We start from the raw sequence: 18,517 nt of genomic DNA, 5'->3' as shown, positions 1-18,517 counted from the left end.
GGTATTTCTGGCCACTGTGTGACACAGAGTGTTGGGCTGGATGGGCCATTGGCCTGATCCAACACTGGCTTCTCTTATGTCCTTATGTCTGGGGCAAGTGATGCTCTGTATTCCTGGTGCTTGAGGGGCAACAGCGGTAGGGCTTCTAGTATCCTGGCCCCACTGCTGGACCTCCTGATGGCACTGGTATTTCTGGCCACTGTGTGACACAGAGTGTTGGACTGGATGCGCCATCGGCCTGATCCAACATCGGCTTCACTTATGTTCCTTGGTTCTTACGTTCACTCCTTCAGATACATTTCAGAGCAGTGACTAATGAAAGCTCGTCCCCTGCCACAGATTTTGTTCGTGTTGAAGGTGCTCCCGGACCCTTACTCTTTTTTGCTACTGCAACCTGCTGCAAATCGAATGTAAATTTAAAAAGTAAGTCGTTAAAAAAACAAAAATCAGTGTAAGACTAGAATGTCTCTGGGAACCAGTGTTCCCTCTAAGCTGAGTTAGCGTGAGCTAGCTGACGGTTTTTTTAGCCTCCGGCTCGCACATTTTTGTCTCAGCTCGGGAAGGACAGCTCCGGAGCAAACAAATTTCTGCAGCAGCCCAACTTTAATGCCAGTAGCTCACAAAGGAGGATGTTTGCTCACAAGACTCCACAGCTTAGAGGGAGCCTTGCTGGGAAACTCCTCCAAAGGATGGGACCAGGATAGATTTGACCCGGTTTGTAAGGTAGAGGAGAAGTCATTGGCAAAAACAGCAGGATTCTAGCTTTTTCTTCTAAACACCACACCATTTGCTTTGAAGGAAACAGAGGTACCTGTCGCTGAAACTGGTCTGAAACGGGTATAACTGCCATCGCTTCTGTTGGAGAAGTTTTGTGTTTGTTTTATAATTCAATGTCTTTTTTAGTGGTTCAAATGATTTAATGTTTTTATGGGCACCGCCTTGGAGACCTTGCTAGGTAGGGTGGCCAGCGGTGTTCCCTCTAAGCTGAGTTAGCGTGAGCTAGCTGACAGTTTTTCCAGCCTCCAGCTCACACATTGTTGTCTCCGCTCAGGCTCCAGAACAAACTAATTCATGTAGCAGCCAAATCTCCTGCTCACAACTTTAAGAAGAAGAAGAGATTGGATTTATACCCCGCACTTCACTACCCAAAGGTGTCTCAGAGCGGCTTACAAACTCCTTTCCCTTCCCCTCCCCACAACAGACACCCCGTGAGGTAGGTGGGGCCGAGAGAGCTCTCTCAAGAACTGCCCTTGAGTGAACAGCTCATGAGAGAACTTGTGACTGACCCAAGGTCACACTTGACAGAACTGCTTTTTTTCAAGAACAGCTCTGAGAGAACTTTGGCTTGCCCAAGGTCATCCAGCCAGGTGCAAGTGGAGGAGTGGGGAATCAAACCCGTTTCTCCCAGATTAGAGTCCGCACACTTAACCACTACACCAAACTGGCTCCTGCCAGTACCTCACAAAGTAGAATTTTTGCTCACTAGACTCCACAGCTTAGAGGGAGTATTGGTGGCCAGCTATGGGTTGGGAAATACCTGGAGATTTTGGGGTGGAGCATAGATAGGGCAGGGTATAGATCCAGGAGTCATTTCCTGCCGGAGCGCACAGGAGCGGAGCTCCGGCAGTAAAGAGCCCAGGGGGAGGGCACATGCAACAAGCCCCGCCCCCTGCTCCCAGCAGCCCTCAGTCAGAGCAAGAAGCAGCCAAGTAAGTTGCAGAGCTCCTCCTGGCCCCCCCGGTCCAAAACAGTCCAGTGGTATAAATCCAATCTCTTCTTCTCTTCTTCTTTAAGACCAAGTTTTATTCAGGTACAAGCTCTCCCTCCTCTGTGAGGGCAGATCTGCACCCCCTCCCCAATAGCTAGCAATCCAAAACAGTCCAGTGGAGCCTGAGCGTTGGGTGTTGCCTTCTGGCACACTTCTGGTGATGCCAGGGGGTGTGGCATATGCAAATAAGTTATGCTAATGGGTTATGCTAATGAGCTCCTGCACCTCTTTTTCTACAAAATGACCCCTGTATAATGCCATAGAGTCCACCCTCCAAAGCAGCCATTTTGTACAGGGGAACTGACCTTGGGCACCTGAAGATAAATTGTAATAACAGGAGATCTCTGGGTGCTGCCTGGAGGTTGGCAACTCGACTGATGGGGGTGGAAAGGAGGCTTTAAAAATCATTTTAAAAAAAAGAACTTTGGGGACCAGAACATTTTGTGAGTTCATCCCAAACCTCTCTTGAAGAAAAGAGCAAGCGTCCGGTAGCACCTTAACGACTAACAAAATTTGTGGCAGAGGATGAGTTGTCGTGAGTCACCGCTCACTTTGTCAGATACACCTAGGATGTGAGTCCATCTGTCCTATATCTTGGAAAGTGGAGTGATCTCAGATGCCAAATGACATTGGCAGGCAAACGACAATAGCAAATGAATGACAATAACAGGCGTGGTTGGATTAGGTGTGATATGCAGAGGAGTAGTAAGTAGAAGTCAGCATTGGTAATGAGACAGGAAACCTAGGTCTCAATTCAGTCCAGGAGTTTGCATTCTCTTGAGCTTCATGATCAGTTCCAATTCAGCAGTCTCTCTTTCTAATCTCCCTTTGGAATCCCTTTGTAAGAAAACTGCTACTCTTAGGTCAGCAACAGAATGTCCTGGAAGGTTAAAACATTCCCCCACCCCCGGTTTTTGAATTATGTGGTCTCGAATGTCAGATCCATTCTTGGGGATCATTTGTAGGAAATGGGTCTTTGAGATTCCATGTTAAGAGAGTCTCTAGCATTCCACAGAGCTAGAGTCCTCCAGGCTGAAACTTGTCGCATGACCGCACAAAGCCAAGAACTTCAAAAGTTCTCAGTCGGAGCCTTCCCTTTGTGTCTCCAGAGGAGTGGCTTTTGCACCCAAGACAGAGCTGTTTACCAAAGGCAGCGTTGAGCCGGAGAGACTGGCAATCCGCCCAGCGGGTTCTTCCAGTCTGGGTAGGGTCGGGGTGATTAAACGGGCGTTCTCTGTACAGGTGCCAGAGGCTGGTGGAATGTGTTTGGGCCGCGCCCTGTGCCTCATCAGCATGACGCAGGTCCCAGTTCCACAGCACAAGGTGCTCTCTGACGGCTCCAAAGGACAGCGAGACGCAGGCCGGGAATTCCGCCTCCCTGTTATGCAAAGATGCTTGTGCAAACACCAGTTGTACGGAGACCCCAGATATCTCTCCAGGTTATCACCAGCGTTCCCTCTGCGCAGAAAAAGGCAACTAGAACGATAAAAGGGTTGGAACACTTTCCCTGTGAACAAAGGTTAAAGCGCTTGGGGCTCTTTAGCTTGGAGAAACGACAGCTGAGGGGTGACATGATCGAGGTTTATAAAGATTATGCCTGGGATAGAGCAGGTCGAGAAAGAAGTCCTTTTCTCCCTTTCTCACAATACAAGAACTCGCGGGCACCCCATGAAATTGCTGCGCAGTCGGGTTAGAACAGATAAAAGGAAGTCCTTCTTCACCCAAAGAGTGATTCACACATGGAACTCACTGCCACAGGAAGTGGTGGCGGCTACAAGCATGGACGGCTTCAAGAGGGGATTAGATAAGCATATGGAGCAGAGGTCCATCAGTGGCTATTAGCCACAAGGTATAGATAGGAAGTCTCGGTCTGGGGCAAGGGATGCTCTGTCTTCTTGGTGCTTGGGGGAGGGGGGGCAACAATGGGAGGGCTCCTAGTGTCCTGGCCCCACTGCCGGACCTCCTGATGGCACCTGGTATTTTTGGCCACTGTGTGACAGAGTAATGGACTGGATGGGCCATTGGCCTGATCCAACATTGGCCTCTCTTATGTTCTCTAAGCTGAGTTAGTGTGAGCCAGCTCACAATTTTTTAGCCTCCGGCTCACACATTTTTGTCTTTGCTCAGGAAGGAGGGCTCCAGAGCAAACTACTTTAATGCCAGCAGCTCACAAAGTAGAGGTCTTTCCCATCCCCTCCTGCCAAATCCTTTTAACGGGGGATGCCGGGGATCGAACCTGGGACCTTCTGCATGCCAGGCAGGTGCTCTGCCACTGAGCCACAGGCCCTCCCCACACAAGTTTTTCCCAAACTACGCGTTGCGTTCGGTCTTGACCCTGGGAAAGAACCGCCCCCCCCACACCGCCCGCATGCGGTTCGTCTCTGAAGGGAACTTCTGAGATGTGTGTTTCCTCCGACCTTTGAAAGACATGCAACCAAAAAAGAAGGAACCAAGTATCACATGAAAGCGAGAACGGGTTCCTCTTTTGGGGAGTTCCGTAAAGTGGCCTGGCAAGTATGGATGGGGTGTCTTGGGTGAGCTCTCTCAGCCTTAGATGTCCACTACAGTCTGGGGGGGGGAAATCACTGTACTGGCCTACCTTATAAGGACGTCGTCAGGGGTCATTTCGTAGAAAGAGGTGCAGGAGCTCATTAGCATAACTCATTTGCAGATGCCACACCCCCTGACCTCACCGGAAGTGTGTCAGAAGGCAACACCCACCGCTCAGGCTCCACTGGACTGTTTTGGATTGCTAGCTATTGGGGGAATGTGCAGATCTGTCCTCGTAGAGGAGGGAGAGCTTGTACCTGAATAAAACTTGGTCTTAAAGGTGCCACTGGACTGTTTTGGACCGGGGGGGCAGCTCTGCAACTTACCTGGCTGCTTCTTGCTCTGACTGAGGGCTGCTGGGAGCAGGGGGCGGGGCTTGCTGCATGTGCCCACCCCCTGGGCTCTTTACTGCCGGAGCTCTGCTCCTGTGCGCTCCCGCAAGAAATGACCCCTGGACGTCGTAAAGAGGACAAGGAGACCGTGCGGTTGAAGCATTTGGAGAGCCCTGTATAAACCCTAAGAGAGATTGTGTACACCATTTATCTAATTTTTTTACCGTAAAAGTAGATATTTGTTTGGTATCCCCGCTCTCCTCCCCCAGGGTCAAAACCCTGATCAGCCACGAGAATAGGTCACGTAGTCTGAATTCTGTCCTCAGTCTAACCTCTCTAAGGTTGGCAGCTGTGAGAACAAAGCAGGCTAAGAAAACCCCGAAGTTTTAAAATTTCATGTACGACAGAAATAGTTGAATTTATCCCTCTCCAGTGTACCGTCGTGGGAGGGTGTCATATTGCAACGGTGAACAGAAGAGAAAAACGAATCACCGACTAGAACTCCGCTTTCTGATCTCTGACATTTCTTTATTATGCAATATAATTATCGGTTGCTCCATTAATAGGATTCTTTTTTTTTTTCTGAGATTCAGAACAGAAATACTATAACAAAGAAAATAGCAAACTTCTTAAAAAAACAATTTTAGCACAGGTTTGTTTGGGTCTTTTTGCAATTTTTTCCAACACGAGAAAATATATATATATATATAATTATATATTATTTTGGAATATTACAAAAAAAAGATAAATATCATATAAAATTCTGTCTTGAATAAATAAGAGTCTATAAATAGTTTTCTGCTTTTCTTTTCTTTTTTGGTTTGCATCGTTACAAGGTAAACGTCGAGGGCCTCTCTGAAAAACACGCACGCAACAACAATCAACACAACACGACAGTTAAATGCGGGCGGTTAGCATGAATGTCGATTCAGAAAAGGGAAACGATTCCCCACCCCACCCCATAACGGTTTCATTGATCCCAGCAGACTTCAGTTGATTTCAGCAAATAACGGGGAGAGAGTTTTGTTGGGGGTTCCCCCCCCTTGCAATTTGGTCTCTGGATTAGGAATCTACAACTACCCAGAATCAACATCCCTCGCTAAAAAGACTGCAGATCCCGCTACGTCTTCATGCCCGTGGAATCGTGGCATCGCGATTTTACTTCGCCATTGTGTAGATAGCCCCTCACTCTGTAGGGGCTCTGTCTGCGGACGTCCCTCTACGGTGTAAACTAACCCGAGTCTGCTATAATAACCTAGAGATAACTGATCCCGCTGAATAAGTCCGGGGATAAACAAAGGGAGGAGCCAGTCCTCGGACGCTGAGTGGTTGATGACAAGACACACACAACCTCTGCCAGGGTCTACCCTAAGAGCACCTTCTCCTGGCGAAGTCCGCCAGGGACTTCCTGTTGGTTCGGGCCGAGATTGTCTTGATTCTCCACCTGGAGAGTTTCAGAGTCAACTTCCTGAGCCTCCCCGTGGGTCTACTTAAAGCGACTCCACACGGGAAACCGAGGATAGCAGAGGAGCGACGGACAGAGAGTGGATTTTCCAGTGGAGGAGGCTGGGCGAGATTGCAGACTGAACGGATTTTTTTAAAAAATCACAGGCGTCGTTTCGTAGGATAACGATCGAAGGTGCTACGGCGCCAATCAATCTGGTTTTAAGGGAGAAATTAAAACTACCCTTTTAGAAAAGTCAAGAGGTCATTTAAAGGGTAGTGTGCACGCGCCCGTTCCCGCTGCCCACACTCCAAAATGCTCGACCTCTTTGTTACCTGGGGGTATTTCACAGTATTTAGTCAAGAAACGAGATTGTTTTATTTAATGTCCCCCCCTCCATTTAAAACAAACAACAGACATCAAGCCCCCAAGATGGCTCTTCTGGAGTTGTCTCTCACACTTAAGCCTGTATTTCGTGTTCCCTACCCAACCAGAAAGATTCCTCTGCTACATGAACTGTCCATTTTCCACCCTTGGACTTATATGCAACTAAGGACAGGTTGGTGGAGAATGTTCAGGCACTGAATGCCCCCTCTCCCCCCCAAAAAAGAGGCAACAGATCTGCCCCCTTCCCAGATGTGACTAAAGACTTTGGTGGGGAGGGGGGGGGACAGATGGAGGCATTGCACCTTACACTCCTCTGGTACAGTAGTCCCAGGAAGCAGTGGGTGTTTCTAATACTGGCAGGCTTGTCTCGAGGAAAGGAACTGGGCTGGGTGCTAACCCTACTGGCTGCGTCTCAACTCAAGGCTTACGGGGAGGAGTGAGATGGAGGGCCAGATTGTTCAGCCTTGCTGGCATCTCGATTCCCCCCTCCGCTTGGTCTCCCCTGCCCAGCAAGAGCCTAAAATGGCACTCTTGATAACAAGGCACAGCTTTTTATTTTATTTTATTTTTTCACCGCTGGGTTACGTGACGTAAGGCAAGAAAGCCCAGAGCAAGCCGCAGGCCACACCCACCTTATAAAGTGACAATGGCTACCGAACCCCCAACCCCTTTCTCTCCATGTCTCTCCCCCCCCCGCCCCTGGTTTTTCCTTCTCCGTCTCCATCCGTTTGCGAAAGAGAGAAGGTAATCTGCCTGCAGTCCTCTCGCTTCCAGCTGATCACTGAAGAGAACAAGAAACTATCTGATCTGCTTTCTCCGTTCCCAGATACTGCCCTGACGGAGGGAAAAGGAGGCGGGGAGCTCACGTCTAGCAGTGTTTGGGGTAGAGGGGAATTCACGTGAGATGCTGACGAAGGGAGCGCTGGTTCTTGAAAGCTCCTATTTCAAAAATGCTGTTGGTCTCTAAGGTGCTACTGAACCCAAATCTGGCTCTTCTACCGCAGACTAACATGGCTACGATCTACACGAGAAAGCACGGAGAGTCTTGGGTCACCACCCCAGTGTAAAGGCTCCCCTCGGTCACTCTACCGATCTCCCCGCCAACCGCACAAACTCTCCCCCCCCTTAACTGTAGGGCCCCCTTCAAGTGCATTGTGGCGGAGGGGCACCGATAACAGACCAAGACCGATTTGGGTTCTTGAAAAGCAACCCTTGCAGGCACTGTCGGATGGTATAAGGCAGAAACGAGGTGCGGGGAAGTCACACGAGGGAGGAGTCTTCTGCCCCGTCGGGCTCATTCGCACATCAGGATGAGACTTTACAGGTTGCCCCTGCTTGGAAGAGGCAGTCAGTGGGCCGGTGGATAGGTCTAGCCCCCTTCCGACATTGTGGGAAAGTCTTACAGACAGACATCGATTGACAAATTGCTCCCCTCGTGGCAACGGCAGTGCTGTTCCGAGTCCACGCGGCTCAGTCCGAGACAGAAAGCCGGTTGAAGATGGGCAGCCTGTGGGTGCTCCCCCCGGTCCCGCCGTGGGTGGGCACATCGAAGACAGGCGAGTCAGAGCTGCTGGAGCTCTCCAAGTCGGAGAGGGAGCTGTCGGAGGGGGTTCGAGGCAGAGCAGAGGAGACCGGGGTCCCGGGGGCAGCAGAGAAGTAGAATGGGCTGACCAAGGCGGAGGATTGTCCACATCGGCAAGATAAGCACAGTCTGGAGCCGGACGTGGTCTCGCCCAGGGTGGAATTGCGAGGGACGGGCTCTGAGTTCAGGCGGCCGAAAGTCGGCGAAAGGAGGTCGGGCGGCGGCGAGGCGGACGGGGCCCTGGCGAAGGAGGCAGGATCGGGAAAGCTGGGGAGAGGGGAGGTCCGGCGGGCAGCCGGCCCCTCGGAATAGCTGACGCTCTGGCGCAAGAGCTGCGGCGAGGAGCCGGCCGAGTGGAAGCGGGCCTCCTCGGCGTAGTGGATGAAGTGGCAGCGCGACCCGTAGGGGCAGTCCCCGTGCTGGAAGAACTTGTGGCACAGCACCGTCTTGTACTTGGGGTGGCGGCTCAGGGCGCGCAGCTCGGCGGGGCCGTGGGCAAACTGGCACTTGGCCCCGTACTTGCACTTGCCCGTCTCACTGAAGGTGCGGCACAGCTCCGTCTTGTAGCGCGAGGAGAGGGCCGGGGCCTGGGCGCTCGGTTTGAGGGGCGGGAAGCCCGGCGGCGGCGGCGGCAGGGCCTTGCCCTCGATGAGGCTGACCGAGCGGTCGGGACGCAGAGGGGGGCGCCGGGAATCCTCGGCCATGGGGCGCAGCTGCTCGGCGCTGGGGCTCCAGTGACTGCGCAGGGGCCAGAGCAAGGAAGCATCCCCGCTGCTGTAGGGTGTGTCGGAGGAGCAGGCCGAGTGGCGCCGGGAGAGGTGAGATCCAGGTGCATCGTGCTCTTCGCTCAGCGACAGGTTGTACAGGTTCTGGGGGGAAGAAGAAGGATAATGAGGGGTTAGCCACAAGGTGTGAAAAAACCCATACGAGTTGTTCCCCCCTCGTCCACCCCCGGACACAAATGGGGAACCGGAAGGGAGAAATCTCGGCACCCTACCAAGACGACTGCCCCGTAGGGAAATGGCGAGGGGTACACCCTTCCTTCCCCCACCCCAACCCCTGTCCTCTATTTATTTATTTATGGAAAACATTTTGCCCTTGAAACCTATTCCTAAAAAAGGGTCACCGACAGTGGAGCACGGAAAACCCAGGAGGAAGTCAAGAAGATGGCTGCCGGCTGGCTGGCCTCGATTGCTGCTCGGGGGTCATTTTGTAGAAAAAGAGGTGCAGGAGCTCATTAGCATAACTCATTTGCATGTGCCACACCCCCTGACCTCACCAGAAGTGTGTCAGAAGGCAACACCCACCGCTCAGGCTCCACTGGACTGGTTTGGACCCCACCGCTCAGGCGCCACTGGACTGTTTTGGATTGCTAGCTATTGGGGAGGGGGGATGTGCAGATCTGTCCTCACAGAGAAGGAAGAGTTTGTACCTGAAGGCAGGTCGGGGGGGGGGGCTCTGTAGCTTACCTGGCTGTTTCTTGCTCTGACTGAGGGCTGCTGGGAGCAGGGGGTGGGGCTTGTTGCATGTGCCCGCCCCCTGGGCTCTTTACTGCCAGAACGCCACTCCTGTGCGCTCCTGCAGAAAATGACCCCTGCCGCTGCTCCCTTATTAAGTAGAGTGGCCAGCCTCCAGGCGAGGCCTGGAGATCTCCCAGAATTACAGCTAATCCCCAGACTAGAGATCAGTTCCCCTGGAGAAAAATTCCCCTGGCTGCTGGGGAGGGTGGACTCTGCGGCATTATCGCCCTCGGAGGACCCCTTCCCTCCCTAAACCCAACCTTCCCCAGGGTTCCACCCACAAATCCCCAGCAATCCCCCAAACCCACAGCTAGCAACCCGATAAATCCGAAGAGAGATTTCCAGCTTCAGGCACCGTCACGCAACCTCCGTTTCTCCACCCGCAAGTACAGGAGTCACACAGCACTCTCAAGCCACATCCAGGCAGGACCAAACCCCACAAAAAAGAGGCTAAAAAGATGGTGTGTGTGGGGGGTCCATCCTCGGGCAGACCATTGCCAACTGTATGTGAATCAGGACTCGAATGTGTGCTACCGAACACCATGGAAGCCCACCTCATTTGAAGCAGAGCTACAGGAGTCCCACCCGGTCTGAGAGCGCCCACTCGCACACACACAAACACACACAAGCCACAGAGTTTGCACGTGTGAACCAGCGTGCCCAAGGTTCTCCCAAAAAACATCTGGGCACGTCCGGGGTTATAGGGGCCACCGTAGACCTTCCCGACAACCCGGTTTCTGCCTCTTCGGGGGAACATAATTCTCCCCCTCTTCTTTTCTCTGTAGATGTTTTGATCTTGTGGGTCAGGTTTTAGAGTCGGTGGGAAACGAAGGAGGAAACCGAGAGACTCCAAAAACAAGCCAGGCGTTACTACCCAGCCGAGGGGGTGACGTCAGGTTGTTCGAGACGCTCTCGGTAGGTTGGGCCGGAGCTATTTTTAAACCAAATTGGGGTTGCGCCAGAGACAAACAGCTGCTATGCGACAGCAGAGTCAGAAGCTGGTGCGAGGGGCGGGGGGGGGGGGGAACTGGGGGGGCATGGTGGTTCGGCACCCGTAACGCCCACCCCTTTTGCTTCTCCAACGCAGCTATTTTGATACAGGTTTCCTCGCTGCCCTGACAGTCATGGATTCGGAGGCACAATCCGCCGATAAATATTTTATACGTGTCTCTCGTGGGAATGGGCTCTTGGGAATCATTCCTATTCGTTCCCACTGGGAACTTCCCAGCCTACTCGTAAACTTTACGGGGGTCAATAATAATTCAGTATTCCCACCCGCCCCCTGACATGGTTTGATCACTTAGACACACAAACTGACTGCTTATATTTCATCACACACAGAAAATCCACCATGAGCAATGAATAAACCCAATTACGGCCCGCTCGCAGTCTTTGACGCCGGACGGCCCACCTGGGCGACTTCTTATTTCACAAAATTAAGAATGAACAGGGTAGGATTCAGGAGAGACACGGCCCGGTCTTCCCAGATGGAAGGCTGCCTCGGTTTCTCTCTTTCCCAAGCCGCGCCGAGCAGGGTACAGTACCGAGTCACAAAGACCAAGGTCTCCACCCCAGAACATATCGGTAAAGGAGACCAAAGGAAGGTTGGGGACCAGCGTCCCCTCTAAGCTGAGCGAGTGTGAGCCAGCTCACAGTTTTTTTAGCCTCCGGCTCACACATTTTTGCTTTCGCTCAGGAAGGAGGGCTCCATAGAAAACTAGGGGAGGCTAACAAAAGAAGGGGCTTGATCCAGGAAGAGGAACGGGGAGACAGAGGGGGCAGGGTGCCAGGCTCGATTCTCCCCTCCTCCACTGCCTCCTCACCCGACAACTCTGCGAGGTAGATCAGACGGGAAGATAACGACCGCCCCCAGGAGGAAGTTTCGCGGCGAGCGGGCGCTGCGCCGGATTCTCCCCAGCCCTGGCCCAAGACTCCAGCCGCCCAACTGTGCCTTAAGAACCTTGACGACCAGAAACGTGAAAATAAAGCCAAGGGAGAAAGCATCGGCCCAGAGATTTGGGGACGTCAAAACAGGTAGCTTCCAGTACCACCCTAACTTACCCACTTCTACCCCCACTGACTTCAGTCGTCTTCGGGTTACCAGGCCCCCCCCCGGCCACCGGTGGGGCAAAGTTGCCAGATCTAGGTTGGGAACAGTGTTCCCTCTAAGCCGAGTGAGTGTGAACTAGCTCACTGTTTTTTAGCCTCCAGCTCACGCATTCTTGCCTTAGCTCGGGAAGGAGGGCTCCGGAGCAAACGGGTTTATGCCGTAGCCCAATCGCTTGCTCACAACTTGAACGCCAGCCGCTCACAAAGTAGAATTTTTGCTCACACGACGCCACAGCTTAGAGGAAGCAATTGGTTGGGGAACTCCTGGAGATTTGGGGATGGAGCCCGGGGAGGACAGGGACCTCACTGGGGGGCAGTGCCACAGAGCCCACCCTCCAAAGCAGTCATTTTCTCCAGGGGAGCGGTTCTCTGTCATCTGGAGATGAACTAGATCAAGACGGGTAGCCACGTTACGTCTGTCTGTAGCAGCAGAGGACCTCCTAGCCTGCCGCAAATTTCGTTACTAAGGTGCTACTGTTGAGAGTTGGACTATAAGGAAGGCCGAGCGCCGAAGAATACATTCTTTTGAGTTATGGTGCTGGAGAAGACTCTTGAGAGTCCCTTGGACTGCAAGGAGATCAAATCAGTCAATCCTAAAGGAAATCGACCCTGACTGTTCCCTGGAAGGCCAGAGACCAAAGCTGAAGCTCAAAGACTTTGGCCACCAAGTGAGAAGGGAGCCCTCACTGGAGAGGAAGACCCTGATGCTGGGAAAGACTGAAGGGAAAAGAAGAAGGGGACGGCAAAGGGTGAGATGGCTCGATAGTGTGATCGATGCGGCGAACATGAAATTGAGCAAACTCCGGAGCACGACGGAAGACAGGAGGGCCTGGTATGAGGTGGTCCGTGGGGTCGCGGAGAGTCAGACGGTAACAAGGCGCTACTGGAGATGCGCTGTATTTCCAGGGGATCCCCAGGTCTCACCTGGAGGCTGGCACCCCTATCTTAGGAGGGCATAACTCCAGTTAGAATGGCACTGCTTTATTGCCGGGGGTTTCATTTGTTTCTTCTGCAAATCGAGCTCTTTCCGCCTTGGTCCCACCCTGGGAAGTCTCAGCCACAGATCCAGGGGTTCCATACAACCCCCCCCCCCCCAAGGACAGCCCATCGTTTTAAAAGGTCGTCTGATGTTTCAAATATGGCAGTGCCAAGGGGCTTGAGCGTTTTTTGTTTTTTAACCGAGCAAGGACAGATGCAGTTCCCCCCTCCATCTTGCACAAACATCCTGCCGTACAGAGAGGTGTGAACACAGGAAAGGAATGAAGAGATTAACTGGCCACACGCAAACGCACACGCCCCCCCATTTCCTGGACTGCCAGGGCGTGTGCCCACAGAAACTGTGCCCTGCTCCAGAATTCATAAGGCTTATTTGCAAGTGAGGGACCTGGCGATGGCCGGACAGCCTCCCTGCCCCAGCCCACGAGACCGTGCAAGCCCCGGCACTGGTATTTTAAAGACCTGACGCCTGAATTTCGGCCGATCGTGAGAAGGACGGCAGGAAGGGGTGTGAGCCAGTGCCCAGCTCTTGTCGCCCTTTCTTACATGCCCAGGGTAATTACGATTGCCGCTTTGGGATCAGGAAGTAATTTTCTTCCAGGTCAGATTGACCCAGCGATCTTGGAGAGGTTTTTTTTTTTTGGCCTTCCTCTGAGCACAGCACAAGAAACAACTCGGGGGAGCCATCTGTGAATTTCCCGCATTGTCAGGGAGGGTTGGACTAGATGACCCTCAGGGGCTCCTTCCAGCTCTGCCCCAAGGTTTTATCCAAAGGCTATGCAAATAACGAGATCAATGTCTCTTTGGCAGAAGTCTTCAGTTTTTAAGGCAAGTTAGAAAAAGAAGATGTGTGTGGGGGGGAGGGAAGACTCAAACGTGTTTGAAAGGAAGAATTCCACAGAGGAAGAACTCCCTCGGCCCATGTTAGAAAAGGAATCCGATCCCTTCCGTGGCTCAGGGCAGGAACTGGCTTTCCTGTGACGCGGCCGAAGTCTGAGGGGAAACCCCGAAAGACCAACGACTGTGTGAAACAGGGAGAGCCGAGAAGGAAAAGTCTTATGTGGTGACTCCACATTCAGAGCCTCTGTATCCCAGAGCCAGGAGGCAACATCGGGGGAAGGCCTCGGCCTCCCTGCCCTGTTGCTGGCCCTGCAGAGGAACTGGTTGGCCCCTGTGTGAGACAGGATGCTGGACTGGATGGACCCTCCCTGGTCTGACCCAGCAGGGCTCTTCTGATGTTCTTATCAGGGGAAGGCCTCGGCCTCCCTGCCCTGTTGTTGGCCCTCCAGAGGAACTGGCTGGCCTCTGTGTGAGACGGGAGGCTGGACTAGATGGACCCTCACTGGTCTGATCCAGCAGGGCTCCTCTTTGGTTCTTAGGGGCCTGAAGCAGAGAGAACAGCCTCTCTATACAGCCCAGCAACGCTATTAAAACCAAAACCTGATCCTCCCCCAATGAGGACTAGAACCCTGAATCGCCTCTTTTAAAGACAGCTGTTTGCACCCTGTTCGGCTCCAGTCCACTTCCCCGAAAGTCCAGAGACTTCTCAGTTCCCAGAGAACTGAAAGACAAGCAACCTTTGACCCCAGTAGAATCCAGGGGACGTGAGATAAACGGCAGTAAGGATAATTCAGGGGAAGGGTGAGGCCATCCGGGAGCACTGGTTCTGTGGCATGAACTGGGAGAGGCTTACTGGAAGCAGACTGGAGAAAATCCTCCACTGGCGCTTATAATTTGCAAGCGTTTAATAAACCCACGGCCGGCCAACCTCTCCTCCTCCTTCCCCCCGCCCCAGCTGTCTGTCAGGAAGGGCCTGTTCTATATAAATAAGGATTAGGGTTTCTAGGCCACGGAGACAGACACAAGCCGCACCGCAGCAGGGCAGGCTAAGCAGACGGACGGGGCAGCGTATTTTAAGAAGGGGAATTTATTTTTATTTTTTTAAAGGAAAGATTCAACTTGCAGCAGGCCGCACGACAGGCTTCTAAAAAAAAGTTTGAGAAGAACGTGAGCGTCTTCCCGGTTAGAGGCAAGGGAGCCGTTTTGCAAGATCGAACCAAAACAGAGTATCTCCCACCCCACCCCCCCCCGCCGCTTCTATCCAGGCGCCTAAATAGTTACACACTTGTGCAACTCTGAATCACGCGCTTTGCGCAACAGTTTGTGGTGGGGCCGGCCCCTATTTCAAAGTCCTCGAAAACACCTTGCCCTCAGCTGGGGGGTGGGGGAGCTACCTACTCGTGCATTCTGGGTCGTTCGAAAAAACCGTAGAGGCCCCAAGAACTACGACCCGAGACCAACATAGAGCCCGTCTTGGCCACCAAGTCTGGCTGACGACAAAGCTGCGACCTGTGTGGGTTTTAAAACTGTGGCTTCTGATCGTGTTTTTGAGAATTTCGTACCTATATCGCGGCCGAGGCTTGAAATGAATACACTGCAAACAAATACAAACCGATTTCCTGTCGGGCGGCCGGATGAGGCCGACGGACAAACAAAACGCAGGGCAGCAAGGAATTATCCTGCCGCCCGATTCGCTCTCTCACTATTCGGGAGGACATTTTGAAGAGGCGGTTTCTCTCCTTTTGTACTCCAGACCCGTACATTTATCATTTGGGGGTGCTAGCGACATGCTGCAAACTGTTGTATCGGCATGTCACCAACTAAACTATTTTACGTCTTCGGACAATGCCAAGGGACTGATTGGTTGCTTCTTCCCACACACCCAGGACGCCACATTGGCCTTCCAAGTCTGTGGCTCTCGATTTTGAGCGTAACCTTTTCACAGCGGGGGGCCCTGACCTATGTTCCCTCTAAGCTGTGGGGTCTTGTGAGCAAAAATTCTACTTTGTGAGCTACTGGCATTAAAGTTGTGAGCGAGCGATTTGGCTGCTGGATAAACTAGTTTGCTCTGGAGCCCTCCTTCCTGAGCCAAGACAAAAATGTGTGAGCCAGAGGCTCAAAAACTGTGAGCTAGCTCACACTGACTCAGCTTAGAGGGAACACTCTTCCTCCTCTGGAACACAGCGGACAATATATTTATCACGCCACCTCCAGCCTCATCGACCCAGTTGAACATCTGGGTTTTCTGTCCCCGCCTCAACATTCCCAAGATATTAAAAGGGTTTGATCTAGGAAGACCAACACAAGGGTTTGAACCCCCAGCTGTTCCTGGGAGATTGGAATCTATGCACAAGTCCCGGATTGCAGGGCTTTCAGGAATGGGTGTAGAAGAAACGGGGGTTGCGAAATACAGACCCAAAGGTTAGCATCTAAAGCGCCCAAGGCTAGCCCTGGTGGGGAAGGGGAGGAGAGGAATGGTTTTCAGAATGGGGGAAGTAAAGTTGTTCAAGTCCAGGAAGTAAGCCATCTGTCTCCCCGCCCCCCAACACCAAAATAAAAAGTTCTTTTTCCCCCCAGTCTTCTCTTGAGCCCTGCGCTTGCAGAGAACAGGAAAACAGGCAGTGGGGGAGGAAATGCTGTCAATTTTTTTTTTTTGTAAGTTTCCTTTTGCTTCTAGAAGATGTGTTCAAGCAACCAAACAAGATTTCAGTTTGTTTTCCCAGCCACAAAGAGCCACATTCTTGTGTTTGGACTTTTGGACGGACCCTCCCCAATCGCCAGATGATTCAAAAGTTGTTTTGGCTTCACCTTCCTGGGAAAACCGACATGATTTCACCAGCCTGAAACGCTTCTACCCTCCCCCCCCCCACCCCCAGAAGCTCAAAAAGTTCATGTCACTGGGCCGCCACTCGACATTACAAAGAGACCTGTATTTTTAGCCAGGTCGTCATCTGCCCCGTTCAAAGGAGGTGGTTTTTAAAATTAATTTTATCTTTGGTTTTCGCGGGGGTGTCCGAGTCAATCTGGGGAGGGAGCTGCCTCGAACCGAGAGGAAAGGGGGGAGATACAAACATTTCCATCGATAATAAATCTATGTCACTTAAAATCCCGAACACCCATCTTTGCTTGGAGTCACCAAATCGCAGGAAGTCAAGGAGACGTTTCATAACACACACATACACCCAATACTATACGCCAATTATACCGATACACGGAAGGGGCAAACCAGTCCAATGAAAAGCCCACTTCTGGCTGAAAGCGGAGTCAGCGACGCGGGACTCTGTGTGACTCCAAAGCCTGCCCATTGCCACTAAAGAACCCGGCCAAAGGGAAGTTCTGTCGCCACCTGCTTGGCCTCCGGGTGCTCTGAGACCGGCCACTGCTTCTACAACTCTTCCTACAAAAAGGGATGCCAAGGCTTTGGGGACCGAAGGTGGGTTTAGAATGGGTGAGTGGGTGAGCTGTCAGCCAGAAAGGAGGCCACGGGGGCGCACGGATGCCCCTCCTTCGAAAAGGCATCTGGAGTTTCGCAGACAGGAAGGTCGAGGTTGCGCATAAGCGCAAACGGAGGGTGGGGGAGACGGGGTCGGCGCGGCCATAGCCGCTGGAACGTCAGCACAAGAGCTCTGTGCCACCCCGAAGTTCGCCGGCCTAAGACAACCCAAAAGGTCCCCTTTGGAAGCCGGGCTAGGACCAAGGCTCCCTCTAAGCTGTGGAGTCCTGTGAGCAAAAATTCTACTTGGTGAGCTCCTGGCATTAAAGTTGTGAGCGAGCGATTGGGCTGCTGCATGAATTAGTCTGCTCTGGAGCCCTCCTTCCGGAGCTAAGACAAAAATCTGTGAGCCAGAGGCTAAAAAACTGTGAGCTAGCTCACACTCACTCAGCTTAGAGGGAACACTGGCTAGGACACCCCCCCCCAAAAAAAAACCCCAACAACACCCTACCACCTTAATCATGCTCAACTTTCCGGAGCGCACTGGCGCTGTGCGCGGCGGGGGGGAACCTTCCAACGCGCCTCGAGGATCGGCGCAAGAGACCTCAGGATCGGGGGCGCGGGCGGGAGGCGGGCGGGAGGGCCGGCCCTTACCTCGTAGAGAGTGCTGACGTCCAGGATGGAGCTCATGGCGGGCTGGGCTGCTGGCGGGCTTCGGCTCGGGCCCCCCCTCCGGCTGGGCGAGTGGCGCAAAGGCAGCGGCGGCGCTCTGGAGGCGCAGCGGGCCGGCCGGCCGCTTAAGTAGCGGCGGGGAGACCGAGCAAGAGAGAGCGGCACCTGCCAGGAAAGGGAGCGGCGGCCGGCGGGAGGGAGGGAGGGAGGGAGGAGGGGAAACTGAGGCACGCAGGCAGGCAGGGAGGGGGGGAAGGGGACGGGGAGTCGTGGCACCTTGGGAGACGAGCTTGCGGCCGGGGGGAGGAGGACCTGCGCGGCCCCGCGGGCTCCCGCACGGCCGCTCGCGGGCGCCAACCTCCCGGCGGGGCCGGGAGATCTCCCGGAATCGCGAACGACCTCCCGGCGACGGGGATCGGTCGCCCCGGAAGAAACGGCCGCTCGGGGAGGTGGAGTGCGAGGCGCTGTGCCCTGCAGGGTCCCTCCCCAGGCTCTAGAAACTTCCAGACCCAAAGATGGCAACCGGAGGTGCACCGCGGCTGCATGAACACGCCATGGCGCGAGGCGGGGGGAGGGGGGACTTTTGCAGGGCGAGGCCTGCGATGCACCCTTGTGGGGGCAGAGTCGGTCCGTGCCAAGCGATGCCACTGGTCACCAGTGTTTCCTCTAAGCTGAGTGAGTGTGAGCTAGCTCACAGGTTTTTAGCCTCCGGCTCGTGCATTTTTGTCTTCGCTCAGGAAGGAGGGCTCCAGAGCAGTGTTCCCTCTAAGCTGAGTGAGTGTGAGCTAGCTCACAGGTTTTTAGCCTCCGGCTCGTGCATTTTTGTCTTCGCTCAGGAAGGAGGGCTCCAGAGCAGTGTTCCCTCTAAGCTGAGTGAGTGTGTG

At 53.3% G+C, this 18,517-nt stretch overlaps 1 protein-coding gene across 1 annotated transcript; it reads right to left on the bottom strand.

The window, feature by feature from the left end:
• Window positions 1–5,326: 5,326 nt before the first annotated feature.
• LOC107116792 (tristetraprolin-like) lies at window positions 5,327–17,718 on the bottom strand. Its single transcript, XM_015418790.1, has 2 exons — window positions 17,616–17,718; window positions 5,327–8,932 (listed from the first exon to the last, which is right to left on the bottom strand). Exons 1-2 carry the CDS (start codon window positions 17,649–17,651, stop codon window positions 7,952–7,954), a joined length of 1,017 nt encoding a protein of 338 aa, XP_015274276.1. The 5' UTR covers window positions 17,652–17,718; the 3' UTR covers window positions 5,327–7,951.
• Between the last annotated feature and the right edge of the window lie 799 nt (window positions 17,719–18,517).

Source organism: Gekko japonicus, unplaced genomic scaffold, assembly GCF_001447785.1.
Source record: "Gekko japonicus isolate JY-2015 unplaced genomic scaffold, Gekko_japonicus_V1.1 scaffold1198, whole genome shotgun sequence".
NCBI lineage: Eukaryota > Metazoa > Chordata > Lepidosauria > Squamata > Gekkonidae > Gekko > Gekko japonicus.
Note: the sequence above shows the minus strand (reverse complement) of the source record. Positions and strands in the feature narration are given on the sequence as shown.